General features: G+C 40.8%; 2 protein-coding genes across 5 annotated transcripts in view; both read right to left on the reverse strand.

The window, feature by feature from the left end:
• Positions 1 to 904: 904 nt before the first annotated feature.
• fezf1 (FEZ family zinc finger 1) lies at positions 905 to 3434 on the reverse strand. The gene is made up of 4 exons (XM_012829457.3): positions 2589 to 3434; positions 2367 to 2501; positions 1852 to 1984; positions 905 to 1687 (listed from the first exon to the last, which is right to left on the reverse strand). Exons 1-4 carry the CDS (start codon positions 3366 to 3368, stop codon positions 1425 to 1427), a joined length of 1311 nt encoding a protein of 436 aa, XP_012684911.1. The 5' UTR covers positions 3369 to 3434; the 3' UTR covers positions 905 to 1424.
• Positions 3435 to 6937: 3503 nt separating this feature from the next.
• The window catches only part of cadps2 (Ca++-dependent secretion activator 2), a 114276-nt gene continuing 102961 nt past the window's right edge, over positions 6938 to 18252 (reverse strand). For all 4 annotated transcript variants that reach the window (XM_031564143.2, XM_031564142.2, XM_012829449.3 and 1 more), the window contains 3 exons: positions 15886 to 15993; positions 8669 to 8773; positions 6938 to 7848 (listed from right to left, as the gene is read on the reverse strand). In XM_031564143.2, coding sequence (XP_031420003.1) covers positions 7678 to 7848; positions 8669 to 8773; positions 15886 to 15993 — 384 coding nt within the window. In that variant the 3' untranslated portion in view covers positions 6938 to 7677. The remainder of the gene's footprint in view (positions 7849 to 8668; positions 8774 to 15885; positions 15994 to 18252) is intronic.

Here is an 18252-nt window from a genome sequence, read left to right on the forward strand (position 1 = left end):
GTTCTTGCCTATTTCAGCTCATAGATTCCCAGTTTTAAACCTGTGCTTCAATTTAGATTTGACCAAGTGTAGCTTCTATAGGCTGAAAGTGAATCCTTTACATATGAAGAATAACCTAAAATGGAGTCCACCGTAAAATTCTTCTTTTTTAATATCATGAGTAAAACAGAATATTGACTTTATTCAGCATCACTTCAACAGAATAGTGATAGCCTAATATAACTGCCTGTTTAAAAACACAGACACGTGTGATACAGAGCTTACACTGTTTTCTTTTACAATATGTTGGCCATTTTCATCTGTTTAGAAGGCCGTAATGATTCTTTAAATAACCGTTGCTGAAATTCGTTTAGCCTTTGTATTTTCATAATATCCAGTTCAGAAAATTGGAGAATAACATTTTATCTATCTATCTATCTATTTATCTATCTTTCATTAAGGTCAAACAGACACTGTTGAGAGGTTAGTTTTTAAATGTTAATTAACCCACACGTTGTTAGGATAATAATATTCGCTTTTTTAATCCCTTAATCCTGGTGGCTATATTTTAGATAAATGAGGTGAATGGTTTTGTGTAGGGCTATTATGGATTCTGTCCACACGTGCAATTGTGTTCAGTTTCCGCAGGAGGGAGGTGTTACTCATGAGTGGGCCATGCAATTGTGCGGTTTAATTCAAAAGAGAAATCGTAGGCTAATTGTTATGATTGAGGTCTATTGAAACAGTAGTACCAGTAAGCATATTATTCGTAAAATCAATATGAAATTGCTATGAAGATGATCTATTGGGTCAATAATTGCATGCTGTTGGCTATATCACTAACTATATCACGGGAATTAGGAAATGTTCAGGGTAGGCTGCCTACCTCACTCGATAACCTAAACAAAACACAGACACAAAATGACATATATAAGCTTTTATTTATTTTGTTTCCTTACAACTGGTGTTATCAGGCTATTTTTAATCATTTGTTATTAAATTGCGGTATGCGTGTGTCAATGACACTTTTTTTTTACAGCAACAATCTTGCATATAATCACATACTTCAAATCAGAGGTTGGCAATGCCATTGAATCAAAGGTATAAATAATAAAGGCAATATAAAATTGGGAGACATAACACAAATACCACAAGAACGAATCTTCTCAGTATAGCCACAGTTTCAAATATTATTTTAAAATAATTACAGCGTCACAGTTTTAAATAAATAGTTTGAGACCTTTAACATGATATCCTCCTGAGGGAAAAAGTCAGAATGCCAGTCATGAACTTCGCGTAAATGCTTATATGTCCACAGGTGAGTTTGACCAGAACATGTAAACCGCAAAAGGCTACACCTTGCCATATTTATACAGTGGAGAGACTGTGCACTTCTCAAAGCGCCTTTCTCCAGGCATTGTTCATGCGAAAAGCAAGGCAACATCTTAGTGACTCTCTGCATTTACGTTTGGGAGCGCACAAGGCGACTTTGGACAGGGGGAGTTGTCGTGTAGTTTTCTAATGTGCTTTTTCAGGTCAAAGTTCCTGCAGAAGCCTTTGCCGCATGTGGGGCAGGTAAATGGTTTCTTGTCGTTGTGTGTGTGCATATGGAACGTCAGGTTGTACACTTGATGGAAAGCTTTGTTGCAGATATTGCACTTGAACTGTTTCTCGCCGCTATGCGTCAACTTGTGGTTCTTGTAGTTGCCTTCAGAATAAAAAGTGGGTGTCATTCTCCACAGTGAAAACTGAATGCGAGTTAGCCACTATGAAACATTTGTTAAATGCACTGGGAACATAGCGAAGCTATAAAAAAAAAAAAACATTGATCTGTGTTGTAATTTGTAATTTGTGAAACAGACTGTTCCTCACCTTTTTGGTGGAAGCCTTTACCACAGAATTCGCAGATGAAAGGCTTGTAACCTGCGTGAATCCGTGAGTGTGTGTTGAGAGTTGAACTTCGGTTGAAGGCTTTTCCGCACTGGTTACACTTATGTGGTTTTTCCTGCAATTTACATTTAATTTAAGTTCACTAGATGCAACCACAAATAATACATAATAGTTCTTAGAAATACATAGGGCTGTTTTATGTCGCTTATAGGCATATTGTAGATACAAAACAATCTAGTAAAACCCCCATAAAATGCACATAATTAATGCACATTCAATGAATGAATAGTTAGGGTGTTTCTGAAATAACAATAATAAAACTAGTGCTAATAATAATGCTAACAGCCACGACGACAGCATCAACAATAATACTATTAATACTAAAGGTGATGATGGTGACGACGATAATAATAATAATAATAATAATAACAATAACAATAATAGTTTATTGAAATCTCCTACTGTTGCAATCATGTGGGCTACATATTTGCCCTTACCTGAGTATGGATAATTTTGTGGCGACAGAGCGTGCTGGCTTGACGGAATCCTTTGCCACACACCTTGCATACAAACGGCCTGGCCCCCGTGTGCACAGGCATGTGGCGGGTCAGATTATAGTGAGCATTGAACACCTGCAAAAATAAATAAATAAATAAATGGTAAATATTTGAAATGGCCTAAGCATTTGAAGACAATGGATAATAAGAACGAGGTCTTACCTTGCCACATACTTCACACGTAAACACTTTGGGCTTGCTCTGTGGAGCGCCGTGGAGTTTTGTGGAGGTTTTAAATAGTTTCTCCGTCAGAATCTGGGCACTTTCTTTCATGTATTGGTGCAGCTGAGTTTGCGAGAGGTCTTTGAAAGCCACTCCAGACTGGTACCTGTCGGCACTGTGGCTTGCCTTGGTCTTCTCCGAGAGGCATGCTTTCTGACGACCTTGCAGAGGAGAGTTGAAAAAGTAAGAGGCCATCGGGTGGATATTTACTATGCCCGCTGGAGGTGGGCACGAACTCTCGCCACAGTTCAGGTAGCATACAGCCCCCATCGCGTGGAAAGAAGCCTGATTCACCACGCGCGGCCGGAAAAGTTTATATTGTCCCACGGTCGGGGTCACGTCCGAATGCTCATTCTTATAATTCACACCTATGCTCACCAAATCGTTTGAGTTGCATGAGGAAACATCGAAGTGGTTTGCATCTAGTCCGTTGATATGAAGTTTGTGCCCCGGTTCGTATGTAAGTGGCACGAAGGGTATCATACAGTGCAGTGAGGATGGATTCACGCTGAGCGTTTGCTTTGGGTCCGCTTTCCCCCCGGGAGCATGGAACACGTTGGGGAGCTGTATTGACTTTGGTTCAGGTGTCCTGGCCATAATCCTTTCGATTGAGAAAGCGAGTGGCTTGGCCGTGGCGATCATGTTTCCTCCCGCAGTTAAGCTTCCAGAAGCCGATGGTGAGCCGAATAATCCCGCTGAGTGGTACAGCGCACTGTTCATGACTCTCCCGCAACACCTATGTTGTATGGCTTGATACGGTGTTGCTGCGCGGATAAATCTGATTCCCCTTACTGACCCGCAAGAGAGGTCATTATCGGCCGCTGTCTGCTTGGCTTGAAGCGAAAGTCTGTCCGCCGCTCCGTTCCACGCTGAGGACGTGACAAGTGGAACTTATCAGCCTGGCACTCAATAAACCCTTTACGGTCAATAACGCAGTCTGCACCTAGCCAATCGTTACTTTCCAAGCGGGTTGATAAAGTGGATTATTCTCTATTTAGATCAATCAGCGGAGACAACTTTCCCACTGGTCTTGGTCCTCAGCCCCAATGGGTGACTGCAATTCACCCGCGTCTTGAAGGAGGTGCTTCTTAGAAGCGGGCGTCTTGTTCAAATGGCAAGTCGTTTGGCAAATCTCAGGTCCCCTTGCGGCTTTGTGTGACATCATTTTAAGTCGCTTAAGATGACAGGCGCTCAATTGGGTCAGCGGACGGTCGATGTTTGTCAACATTTGACATGTCAGGATTCGACGAATTATTTCGCGCAATGCGCTAGGGTCTTTTTGCAGAGGTTAAAAAACATCAAGAATGTGCTTCCTTGTTTTTGTTGAAAATTGATTAGTATTCAACCGAGTAGTAGTAGGCCTATATTATGGTAAGGCTGTGTTTGACAAAACAAACCACAGATACGCTATAAAAGCATATTTTTCTTTTTAAGTACAGATGCGCCCCATAAACTGACCAGACCAGCGAAATCAGGTAAATCTGTCGTGCGGTTATTTTTCCTGAGAATTATTTTACAGGAAGCCTGACACTGAATAACTATTAATCTCGCGCTTTCAGGCAAGGGGCATGGAACTGAAGCAGTAAAGTCTAGTTGATATTTAATATGTGGGTTTCGATACCTTAATAAATTAACAGCTTTTTCCCTTTTTTTGTTAAACAAATCCACCGGGGAATCTGGGCTATGCTCTCTCAGCTAGAGCTCTCCTCAGATAAACAGCTGAATCCACAAGGACTGAATTCTACCAGAAGGCATCGCCTCTTCTCTGCGCGTAAACGCCAGTAAGTGTTTGGTGTGTGTGAGAGATGACATTGACAGTGATGCGATGTGTTGCATTCCGCCGCCATCACGAGAGGGAGAGAGCGGAATAGTAGCCATCGAGGGCAGAATTTGCGCAAATATGACTTTGATTAGGCCTATTTCTTAGAACGTTGACAAACAAAATAACCAAACCCAACTTATGTATTTGAAATGATTATACTGTAATTGAAACAGTGTAGCCTATAAATGAAGAAAATCACGACCTTATTCATTGGCTATTTAAAAATAGATAGATTGCATAGATTGAGGGCCTTTATCATATAGCTAATAGGTCTAAAACATTTAGTCTTCAATTTTAAACGACTTTAACTTCGATGGAACACTTTATGATATTACTATTATTGTTGTTGTTGTTGTTGTTATTTTGTTTAATTCATCATTTTTACAATGTTTAATTTTAACTTGCTTATGCCAATTTAACAACACAAATGTATTTTAAAGTATGTAAATGTATACGTAAATGTTTCTTAAATAGAAAATACGACAAGTACATATATCTTAGTTCATAGTCTACGTTCTGCTGCCCATCATTTCAAAGAAATAACTTTAAACAATTAATGTTGAGGTCGTTAGGCTTATTTAATACAATCTTAATTTACATTCAGTAAAATAGCCTATATGGAGCCTTTTGGGGGTCTTGTTATTACATGAAAAATAGTATACAAAAATGGGACAACTTACAAGCCTACATTTCGAAGACTCTGACACAGGAGTGAGAAATCTCCATTTATAAATGTAAACTATCATCTTGAATGATTTAAAATTTTGTCTGATTACAAAAATCAATTGTCTTTAAATTAAAGCATTGCTTTAAATTGGCTTTAAATTAAAGAATTGCTTTACTTTTGTCATGCTTTCAGACGGTTTAAATGAATTTGACCCGTGATTGTTTTATTTCGTGGGAAGAGAACGTCATATGATAGTTGTCAAAAGTCTTTGTATAAGTCTATACATGTAAATATATAGTATATATATATACTATATATTTACATTTATAGACTTATACAAAGTCTATATATATTATATATTATAATATATATATTAGAAATTATGAATTCATAAATGTTTAAGTTTATAACTAAATAGGCCTAGCCAATTATACCAGCGTACCAAATAATAGTTTTACCTATCGTCAATATTGAGGTAGGCTGTAGGCCTGCGTGTACAGAAATAGATAGCCTACTCTTAGCCACTTTAATTTGTACAGCAGCTTTATTTAAAAAAAAAAAAATCTTTAATTAACGGGTTTGTACCCAACGTCTGTGCGCAAGCACAAACCCGCCTATAAAGTCGCAATTTGTATTAGCAGTTATGATCATTGTGCGATTCAGTGTCGAATGTAACGTAGCCTACTTTAGAACTACACTGAATTCTAGTCTTTAAAACACTCTATAGTCTGTAAATTGTATTTTTAACGGCACACTCTCACTTCATTAATCCAAGCCGAATAAAATGCGCTGTGGTTTTAAATGTCTCATTACTGGAATCATCAATGGGCAGGCAAACGAAAGATGTGAAAAGCTCCTGTTAAAGACGCCGGAAAGCATGTGGCTACGCAGACGGACAGATGGACGGTGGGCGGAGGTTGCCTGATGCTCATTTCTCCAGACTCACATATCCTATTGAAATATGAACATTTGACAAACAACACATGTTCAAGTGAATCGCAATTTGTGCAACTTTATAAAACCAATTTTGTCTCTGGCCCGGTCCTTATTGAATTGGCTCGCATTTCGGTTGCTGCAGGAGGGCAGAAATAATGAAAGCCTCAAGAAGAGAAAAGAGATTTGTTTTTAAGTTTACATGGATGTGACCGAAGGAATTCATATTTCTAAGCCCCGGCTACTTGCTGCCTGTTTGTGGGTGAACAGAATAACATTTTCCCCCCAAAGAAACTTCCATCAAAATGGGACATTTCTGAGAAAGGGAAGTGATATGTAATATGAATCAGAGATACGCTTTGCAAATATCTCCACAGATTCGGTAGAGGTGTTAATCTTAACGCGCTCAAATGCCAACCAGTGAGCCCACACGCCATCCTTATGCAACTTTCATTAAGCAGAGACATGGTTTGTGCTGAGATTTTACTTTGAATGACACGTACTGCATATTTGAAAACAAATCTTTAACTAATTCACCCAAATTAATCTGTATTGTTTATGTAAGTTGGAGGCAAATGTACTAATTCCTTAATTATAACCATAAAGAAAATATAAAGACTATATATGACTCAGTAATACTCAGCCTTTCTATATAAAATGTAACAAGGAAAATAGAGCACAAGAGCCTCCACGTTGTATTGTTTATGACTAACACAATGCCACACAACCTGCCGTACCTTTCTGTTAGGAAGCTGGTCTTGACTCATGTCATTTTCCAAATAAAAGATAAGGATGATGATTCAGTGTTCATTGCCTATATGGTGCATGTCACCACTGAGTAAGGTTTAACAAGAATGCAACATAAAGTCTAGATTAAAAGCACTTTAATATTAACACTTAAACTCACCTGAACTAATACAGGTGGACAATGGACAATAGAAATATACTTTACAAAACCTCCTATGCACTTTACGATTAACTTCACCCACACAGATTCATTGTGCAGACATCAAAACAGCTGAAACGAACACAAAATTGAATGGCAGTACAGACATATACTTTAAATCCTTACAGCAGATATACTAAATGCCATCACCACTTATGCAAGCATACAATGAACAAAATCAATAAGTCAATAAGTGCACAGGCCAGTGTTTGTAGTGTAGCTTACAGACACATCGGATGTTTTCTGATAGACATGGTGAAGTTTTGACCATGCGCCCAATCAAATGCACTGCTACGTTTGTCCTGCGTTTTGTCTCTCACTGTCAGTGTAAGAAAATCCACCATGTTGGATGTACACAGCCCATTTCACCAAAGACATAATACAGTACAACACAAAGACACAGACAGGTAGGCTGTCTGTCGTTGGTCACTGAGGTGTACAGTACAACACAAAGACACAGACAGGTAGGCTGTCTGTCGTTGGTCACTGAGGTGTACAGTACAACACAGACACAGACAGGTAGGCTGTCTGTCGTTGGTCACTGAGGTGTACAGTACAACACAGACACAGACAGGTAGGCTGTCTGTCATTGGTCACTGAGGTGTACAGTACAACCCTGTTTCTTTCCCAGGACAGTGGTTGGTGGGCTCTGGCTCTGGCTCTAGCCCTCCTCTTCATCACTGTCCCTCATAGAGATACCCTGGAATCCTTCACTGGCAGACACAGACAGCGTGGCCTCCTCCACAGTCAGACGGTTGTAGGTAGTCTCGTAGCTCTTATTGTTCAGCGTGCTCTCCAGGACACCTTGAAGCCTGAAATCCCGGTATGACTTCTGTGAGAAGGAGGGCCCAATTAGAGGAAGAGCAGAGACAGATGGGTTTCTCAAAAGCCTCCAAGTACACACGCCTTGTGTTTCAGTGAAGGCCACTCATTCTGAGGGGTGTTCACGGCGCGCTGTTCATTCTGCCCATGTGACTGACTGCTTCAGTCACTTAGTATGGTTGGGCAATGTTGTCAACCGTTTATTTACAAAGAGTATTATTTTTATTTAGAAGAAGAGGAGAATGGTAATGAAATGTAGTATGTCTACAGATCGACAAAGTCGCTTCAGACAAAATGAGGAAATAATGGATTTTGTTTGGATTAAATGTTTAAATATTTGACTGAAATGCTTAACTAGATGTGCATGCTACATGTGTACTGCTGTTCTACACTTTCATAGAGGTATATTGTATTGTATTGAGAGATAGCATTACAATTCAAATATTTGTCAGGCCAATGCAGGGAAATGAATTGTAGGCCCCCATTTGGATTCTGACAGTATTTCAACGTGATGAAATAAAAAGTGGATGAAAATAGTTTAGTACTGAATAGTGCAATGTGGTTCTCTTCAAGGTTAGTCTTCAATTAAAAGATTAAACTGCATACATCATAAATGATTACATTATTTCTATGCATAATTAAATGAATATAGTTAATGTCATGAATATTCTGTTGATGGATACAAAGGGTGGCGCTGAGAAACCTAGCTAACAAATAAATGCTATTTTAAATGAGGTAATCATTAAGCATTTCTCATTAATGTCAATATGATTTCTCATTAATATCATTTCTCATTAAGACTTAACATGAAACACTGAACCCATGCTCACCTTCACCATCTTGATGAGTGTTTTCAGCTGGTACGCATGCAGCTGCAGGTCCAGTCTATCGGTGAGCCAGACGCACACGGCCTTCATGGAGGTGCTGTACCATTGCTGTGAGCACACACACAGAATGGGTCATCTTTTACTGACATATTAAGGACTGGTAAAGGGAGAATGGGTCATCTTCTGGTGACCTATTAAGGACTGGTAAAGGGAGAACGGGTCATCTTTTACTGACATATTAAGGACTGGTAAAGGGTGAATGCACAGAAATTCCATAGCGCTGTTCAACTTGACAGCAGATGTGCATGCAGTCACGCTATAGTTTCAATCATAAATCAATCATTTCAATCACAGTATCATGTATTATTGTCTATGCTATAGCATGCACACATATGCTTGGTTCATTTAGGCAACAAAAACAGTTCAGCTTTTATATATTACATTTGACCTGGAATTGAAGTGAAGTTCAGCCTGAAATGAAATCCTTTGAAGTGTATAACTCAAGATGGTTGTCAAAGCTTTGATTTATGTGTTGTAGTTCAATGTATTGATGATAGATAGCGATACGTTATATAGTGTCAATGACGGCAGCATATAATCCTGAAAGTAAGGCAATACAAATCTTTGTGCCAACATATGTGGTGTGTCTTTGACATGATACAGATAAAGTGTATGTTGCAGTCATCTGCTGCCCATCCATTGTGCACAGACCAGCATCACGCATCAGGAGTTGAGCCCCATAGTCTGGCTGCTCTATAGGAGGCCTCAAGTGCTTTGCTATTGAAGTGTGACGTGTCAAATGTTCATTTTAGCACACTGTCAAAGGAAGTGATGGTTTGAAAAGACATAAAAAAAGAGCACAGATAGATAGATATTAACTGATAATATTCTACATAGAATTTAAGAATGGCCTACCGTTTTTAGTCTGTTTTTGTGAACTTTTTTCGTTAATTAAAAATGATTAGTTCTGTCTAATTTATCCTCAGCCTATGCAATACCTTATTATTTGCCAAATCAGAGAGACTGGATGTATAGCAAATATTAGCAAAGCATTCTTTCCTGAGCTGCACCCCCTTAAACCCAAGGCAATGTGCTTTTCGGAATCTGCACCCTAACATTTCTATTAGTACTAGTGCCTGCTATATGTCACTCGCTCGCTCGCTCGCTCACTGAGGCTATCCTGAAGGGACGTGCAGCTGGACTAGACCACTGCGGTGACATCGTGGTAATGTCTTTAGCACTCAGTGCAGTGTGAATGTTTGGGGCTGCTCCCTGGGCTTACAGAAAGAGGCCAAAGCCTTTTAGAAACAACAGAAAAACAACTCAAACTGGAATATCATCACCACTACCAGAGGAAATCAAAACTAGTATCCAATGAATAAATGTATTTGTGTAAACATGTCTCACATTTTTTTATTCGAGTTTCTTTATCATGTATTATTATCTCTGAGTAACTGAAGAGTTTATGGAGTGAATCGTGCCTACTGTGCAAACCATATTTTAAGACTATTGGTCCCACTTAATTTAATTCAGTGTTTCATCACTAACTGATTTATGTAAGAGTATAGTTATATTTCTTAACTTTAAGTACAACGTCAAACAATGTGCTTCTCAAAGACGTACCCAGTGTAATCATTAAAGAGAAAATCCGCAATTCTAATCCAATACAATTCATTTAATATTTAGGGAATTGCTCCACACAGTCCTCCAGCTGTCCGTTCTATGAGTGCACTCAAAAAAACTGTGTTTCTACAGTCCTGGCTCTGTAAATGGGAAAGCAAGCCATATACTACTTCAGCCAATCAACACATTGCTTGAGGAGCACGGAAGGGAGATGTGTAGTGTGATTGGCTGTGGAGCTCAAGCATCAATAACCTTTCGCCAGAATGGTGGACTGTACAGGGCCGCATGTTTTGAGCATATCGTAGCTAAGGCTATGACAAGTGAAACTGGCACAGGAACTGTACAATTGAGCTGTATACAACTGAAAACAAATCTTTGTGATTTCATCACTTATTATGTTTGAAACCATCATGGCAACACAGCACACTCCAAGTACCACAGGTGAGTTTAGATATGTGTCCATTCAAACCCTAGTAACAGTTTGCTTTCCAGCCTTATTCAGCCTCACTCCAATCAGGCCAATATGTGGACGGTACCCAGAGAGGGCCTGTGTGAGCTGAGCAGTGAAAATGCTTTTTAATTGAGGAGGTAAACTGCGAGGAGGAAAACAGATGGATTGGCTGCTGTAGCTGCAGTGACAAAGACATGAACGGGGGTCACTCATTGTTTTTGTACGTCACTATTTATCCTCTGACACGCGGGCACCGAGGAGTCTTCTCCGCTGCGCCTGGGTAATCACGGCCTTAAGTGTCCTCTAGTCAGCGCCACATTAGGGCCTCAGCGGCGAGCGGCTTCACACACCTGTGGCCGGGGCTGAAGCGCCCCACTACCCCCGCTGAGCAGACCTCATCAGCTTCCTAATCAGCCCGATCTCCATTCACCACACATGCAGTCTGCTGTCTGCAAGGGCATGCATTAGCTTTCTCATTTCCTCACACTGCCCCCTATTACACACACACACACACACACACACACACACACACACACTTTCAGGCAAGTATACACACATAAACATACAGACGCGTAGGTAAACAATAAGGTTCACGAATGGAACACACAGAGATGTAATAACAGAGATGCATGCCACAGAGATACCCATTAGCCTTTGCAGACATTTCTACAGAGACAAAGGCTTGCACACAAACACACACCCATACACACACAAATACAAACACAAACACACACACACACACAGACGTGGGTGAGGAAGTATGTGTGGAAACACAGGGAGAGCTCCTTGTGCATGACTGTGTGTGCGCATGAAGCATTAGTACTCCATACCGCTCATCTTGTGGCCCTTACTGAAGGTTCAACAAATCAACGGGAGCACCACAAACACAATATCACTTCAATCTGGACCTCCACTGCAAGATCTCCAGCCCAATCTACCGCAGACAGATGGGGAGACGGCTGATTGTGTGTCAGTGTGTGATTCAGTGTGTCTGTGTGTGTGTGTGTGTGTGTGTGTGTGCGTGTGCGTGTGCGTGTCTGTTTTTCTGTCTCTCTGAATTGATTTCTGATGTTTGTAATCATGTAATTGTGAATGCATGTGTATTGTTCGAAAGCTGTAAAGAGTCTACATGCAAATGTATACCCATATCTATACATGTCAACCAAATCTTGCATTAGAGATGTTCCTATGAGGTGATGAGTGCTCTCCACAAAGCACTTACTTTCCTTCACACAACACTTCACTCTCCTCCCCTGACCCTTGCACCCCTCAGCCCCAGTGCTCCGGCACAAAAGACCAGGGCCTCAGGCGGGGGGTTGGCAGGAGGAGCACTGAATACTGAGAGGACAGACACAGAGCCAGACAAAAAAACCCCGACATGCTGATGTTGTCTCACTTAAACATCTACACAGTTTAAAGTCACCTCCAAAAGTGTCACGAAATGACTAACAGACTCATGGCGCGTCGTACAGGAGTGGAGAGTCAAACACTGCTCCTGTGTTGCTCCTCCAGTGGAGTGGAGAGTCAAACACTGCTCCTGTGTTGCTCCTCCCGTGGGACTGGGAGTGGGAGGAGATGATGCGGGAGCAGTGGAGGCCAAGACGAAGTGGACTGCTTCAAGAGTCAGCCCTGCTCAGATGTTAAGCACAGGGGGAGCCTGAACCACCTCTCAGGATCTCCAAGTGCCCTATGCTACACAATGGCCAATGTTAAAGGGTGATCAGATTTACAAATGACTTTGTCTGACCTATACAACAACAATGTTTTTTTTAAATGAGTTGTGGAGAAGACATACACAGTGCAGACATACATACATTGCAGATACACACCATAGCATCACATATTCATTCTTAAGTTGTATACTCTAGTCAGAGTTGGCTTCAGTGAGGACTGTAAAAAATAGGAACCTAGATATTTGCAAATCGTATCTTTCAACATTTGTGAAGGATCGATCCTTTTTATTATACAGCTCCTCAGAATGTTGCACAAAGTTCCATTGTATTGAATGGGCATTCCCAAAGTTCGGAGGTCTGATATTTCTTTATAATGAATGACTGCTGCAAAAAAAAGAATGACAGCTGCCATTGGCAAAGGGTTTTGTGCTTCTAATTCACATCTTTCATATAATTCCGCAAGTAGTCCATTCACTTCTAACTTTCCATTTCAATTTCAATGGAAATTCAGTGCAACTTGAAGTCAGCAAATAATACGTTTCTACGCAACACCTGAAACTTAAAAGTTCTATTTACGTGAAGAACAATTTTTTTTTCACAGCGGAAGCCACAAAATGCTACTGCGTGACAGGGTCCTGTTTGTCCTGTTGGGATTCATTTTTCTAATACTGACTGGCGGACTATACATTACCTCTTATATATTAACTACTACCATTCTTACTACACTGTCTTAGTTAATGCTATCTGTGTTGACTTAACAACAACACATTTGCAGTTTAAGGCTCTTTAAGAGACATTAGTGTGAGCCCATGAGGCCTGTGTGGAAAAGGGAAAGAATGGATTACGTTTCTCAGAGGGGTTAGCCTGAGGGAATACACACACACACACACACACACACACACACACACACACAGTCATTATATTGTATTCTGAACTCCTTTGTTGTCTCAAAGCAGACAACAAAAACGAAAGCAACAGCTCTGGTTCTTTCCAGAGGGATGTGATTTGTGGCACTAGCAACACCGATAAGCCAACCACTGTGCTGCATCGAGCGAGGCAAGACTGCACAGAGGAAGCAGCATGGTAATCATTAGAAAAGAGCAGTTCACTCTCTTCCAGGATGCAGGCATTAATTCCAGATAGTGTTTCTCTAGCATGCCTGCCTGGGAGAGAAGGAGGAGGAGGAGGGGGAGGAGGAGGAGGAGGAGAGAACCAGCACAGACAGGTACAAAAAGACCAAGGAAAGAGGTAGGAAGCCTCCATGGTGAAGAAATGCTGCCAGGTTGCTAAATTTAAACAATACTTCTTTCTATCTTTTCTATATGTTGGCATGCTGCATATACAGTGGCTTGCAAAACTATTCAACCCCCCTGAAAGTTAACACCATTTTCACAATTACAAAAGATAGTTACGGTACACAAAATTTGAACTTTTATTTAACCAGTATATCTCCAAAGGCAATATATTTTATTAGTCTGCTAACCTTAATAAATCAATTAAAAACTGAAATATACTACTTGCATAAGGATTCAAACCCCTGTGCTTTTGATTTCTAGATGAAGGCAGATTAAGGAGATGATATTCACAAATGGTAGAGAGATGCCGTTTATTTGACCGTGATTGATGATGATTAGGTACCACCTACCTATGTCTGAATATTAAAATCACTCTGTCTAAGGCCCCTTCACATAACAATGTCACAGTGCCTGTAATGTCAGATTAAATCAATACAGAGAAAATACGGTGAGGGTGCTAGTGAGCGAAACAAACATGTATAGGCGCTAGCTAGCTAGCTAGCTAGTTAGCTTGCGCAAGCTACTGTGATTTAAGATAACCATGGCAAAAACCCATCGATTATGTGTGTTTGTGATGTGTAATATCAGTCCTTTATCAGTCATTCACGTTATTTACGTTTACATTATACACCTAAACAAGTGTTATTCAGTTGCTATTAAATGTTGAACAGCAGCGTCACACAACATTTAAAACTCAGGCAATCGACATCGGTACTCAAGGACAAAATAAAGGTCCTGATATTAGCCAATCAAACGTATCGTGTTTTCCGTCAGGTGACGGGTCATTACTTAGAATTACTTCTGGGCGAAGTGGATCGTCTGGCTACCACCCATGGTCTACCGACAGCTTCTATGCTTCTTTCTTGCTTCAATTGACAGCTCTTTCGTGGGGGAATACCTATAATCTTGTCGTAATACGACAGCATCATGAATGGTACCTGATATCTGACGAGCAATTTCATTTTCAGAGCTAACAGATAACAGAGCTTTTATTTCAGTGCAATTCCAATGTCCGATGTTTTCTTCTCTTGTTGTTTTGAATTTGCTTTACAACGAGGCAGGTTGAGTATTTGGATGCAGTTTCCATGATACTAACAGATCAAATAAGCCCTGGCCTGCGATCAAAATGCGTTTGGATTAATGAACAGATGCTTCTACACATATAGTATGTTCTCTTGACAATCCTCCTATTTAGAGTGTCTTAGAGAAGCCATTTTCACAAAGCACATTTAGTGCAAAGCAGCTCAAATGATTTCTCTCCTCCATCCACTGTCTTTTATTTGTTTATAAAGCCTTAGTGGGAAAACTGCCTAATTATCTCATGTCACTTTTAAAATTAAAATCCATCTGTCATAATACACGGTCACAGAGCCTCATCTCCCTTGAAATCCCCCTTACAAAAACTAATATAGGTAAAATAGCTTTTAAGTTCTTTGCTTCCCATAAATGGAACACTATTCAAGTGGAGTTGAAATTAACCAAGTATTTGTCTGTCAACCAATTTAAGAGCCTTTTAGATAATAAGGATGTGCCTCAATGCTGTTGTTTTAAATGATTCTCTGATTTAATTTTTTTTTACTTTATGTTATTTTATTTATTTATTTTTTATACTTAATTTCTGAGTTGTTTAATGTGTTTTTTTTAATGTATTTTGTCTGTTTCGTTTTGTTATGGTTTGTTTATGTATTGTTCTTCTATACTATGTAGCCTCAATCAGGGCATTGCTGCAAAAGAGCCCTGTGCTCAGTCAATTTCTCCCTGAATAAACAATGATGATGATGATGATGATTTCTGGTCCTTCTTGTTCATGAGGTGCAATAACAGGCGAAAGGACTGTACCTTAGTTTTGTGTGTGTGACGATACACATTTGTAACTATGCACTGGTTTGTGTGTGTGATGAGACACATTTGTAACTACGCACTGGTTTGTGTGTGTGATGACACATTTGTAACTGCACTGGTTTGTGTGTGTGATGATACACATTTGTAACTACGCACTGGTTTGTGTGTGTGATACACATTTGTAACTATGCAGTGTTTTGTGTGTGTGATGACACATTTGTAACTACGCACTGGTTTGTGTGTGTGATACACATTTGTAACTACGCACTGGTTTGTGTGTGTGATGATACACATTTGTAACTACGCACTGGTTTGTGTGTGTGATGAGACACTTACATCAAAGACTTTCTCTGTGTACACTTCATCATTCACATGGTCCCTCAGAATATCCTGGTTCTGCCGCACAAATGTGATGTATGTGTCTGCTAGATCCATACCAGGCTTCTGTATGGAGAAGGAAACAATGGAGAGGATTGAAGAAATGACTTCAGATGAACTGAAAGGACAAACACAGTGTTTTGCACAAAGGCTTCTCTACATTTACTTTTTTAGACATTTTACCTTAACCCCGTCTGACAGCATACAATATCATTTCACCCTGAACCTGCAGCTGATCACGTAATCAAGGAATTTGAAAAAAGTAACCACCCTCTAACCAGAATTTGGGCATGGAATCACATGGAATCCTAAAACAGCTGATCAAAAAAAAAAAAGGAAAATGATTATACACAGAAAAAGATGTCAAATTCTTTGTGTTAATGATTGGGGACTTCCCACAGATGCCAAAACTCTCAACCAACAAAGATGCCTTTGTGAGTATTTCACTGAGTGGACACCTTCCTTCGTCAATGTTTCGTTGAATTAGGCCCCAAACCTCCAGGAGGCTCAACAGTATTGTCTGGCCTCCCAGACCCACTCCTGTCCTCCTGACTCACAATGGCACGGGGCATCAAGACACACTCCTGTCCTCACTCACAATGGCACGGGGCATCAAGACACACTCCTGCCCTGACTCACAATGGCACGGGGCATCAAGCTATTTGCCTTCAAATAGGAAACCAACCTCCTTGCTACCACACTAAACCTTTCCTACCACATTAAGACGACAGAAAGGTCAATATGGCCTATGGTCACAGCATTATTCTCCTTTAGCAAAAATAATGCAACTTATGCAGACATAAACAAAGATTTGGTTCTTCATACTGACAACTGGAATTAAGAGACAACTCAAAGGCAGCGCCATACAATTATGATCTTTGTTGAACAAACAATGCATTTTTTTAATATTTTAACCTTTTACGTCTGATTAAAATTGGAAAAGGAATTAATTGCATACAACATGGAACCTTCTTGCAGCATTCTGAAGAGACGTATAATAACAAATAAATAGAGTGACATTCTAGCCTCATTTAATAATGTTTATAAACAAAAAGTTAGTTGCCTTGGCAATCATGAATAGAAACCTTAAAAATATCATCCAAAGATGTGGCGTGTGTCATATATACTCTGTACTCTAGAAAATATAAAGTCTCAGTAGCTTTTCCTAGACTGTGAGTCACTTTGCCAAATTAATAAATGTAGATATAACAACACTTTTGATGTTCACTGAGAGGTTACCTTTGATTCAACTTCTCCTAAATGTGTTGCTACCACTTCAAATGTGGTCAGCCACTTAGCAACCAAGGGAGTTCAATCTTTTATGGCATCCTGTTTTTAATCCTTTTATTTAAAACATCATGTTTGGGGATCAAATTCTCACTTGTCACACATTCACACAGATTAGCACTGTTCTAAAAGAAAACAGGTTACTTCAGAGCTATGCTCTTAAGCGACCTTATGTATCAAGCAACTTTCAAACAAAGCATTTGTCACAACTCACATCAGCTTTCCATTTTACATTTCATGAGGAAAACTGCAATCACCTCTACATCTCTCATCATATGATGATTTGCGTGATCAGAGTTTAAACACTAAGTGCCCATGGAGACGTGTCCGTGCTGTCAGGGAGATCCCTGTGGCTGCTGTGAGGCGCTGCGGAGGTCTCAGCCTGGCAGCTGGGAGAGAGGGATGGAGATGAGGCCCATGTTGCTGTTGCTGTAATTGCTCTGACAATTTTCACACCCTTCTCTCCCAGTAGGAATCCCCCGAGGCTCCCCAGGCCTCTGCCCCGCTTCACTCCTCCTCAGGAGCCGTGATGGAGGGAGGGAGGGAGGGAGGGAGCCACTGGAAAGGAGTCTCTTCTGCCAGTGTGTGAAAACTCTTCATGTTTAGTGCAGATTGACACTTTAAGGCAATAATTGTGACAGGTGAGCTGTAGAGATGCCTTTGTGCTGGGGCAGATGACGGAGGGGCAGGGGACGCAGGGGACGGAGGGGCAGGAGACGGAGGGGCAGATGACGGAGGGGCAGGGGACGGAGGGGCAGGAGACGGAGGGGACGGAGGGGCAGGAGACGGAGGGGCAGGAGACGGAGGGGACGGAGGGGCAGGAGACGGAGGGGCAGGAGACGGAGGGGCAGGAGACGGAGGGGCAGGGGACGGAGGGGCAGGAGACGGAGGGGCAGGGGACGGAGGGGCAGGAGACGGAGGGGCAGGGGACGGAGGGGCAGGGGACGGAGGGGCTACTGCACCGCTCTGTCTGGACAACATTCAACTATTGGACACTCAAGTCCGTTCTGGAGACAGAACAAACACGTCTCTAATTGT

The sequence above is a fragment of the Clupea harengus genome, chromosome 3, assembly GCF_900700415.2.
Source record: "Clupea harengus chromosome 3, Ch_v2.0.2, whole genome shotgun sequence".
Lineage (NCBI taxonomy): Eukaryota > Metazoa > Chordata > Actinopteri > Clupeiformes > Clupeidae > Clupea > Clupea harengus.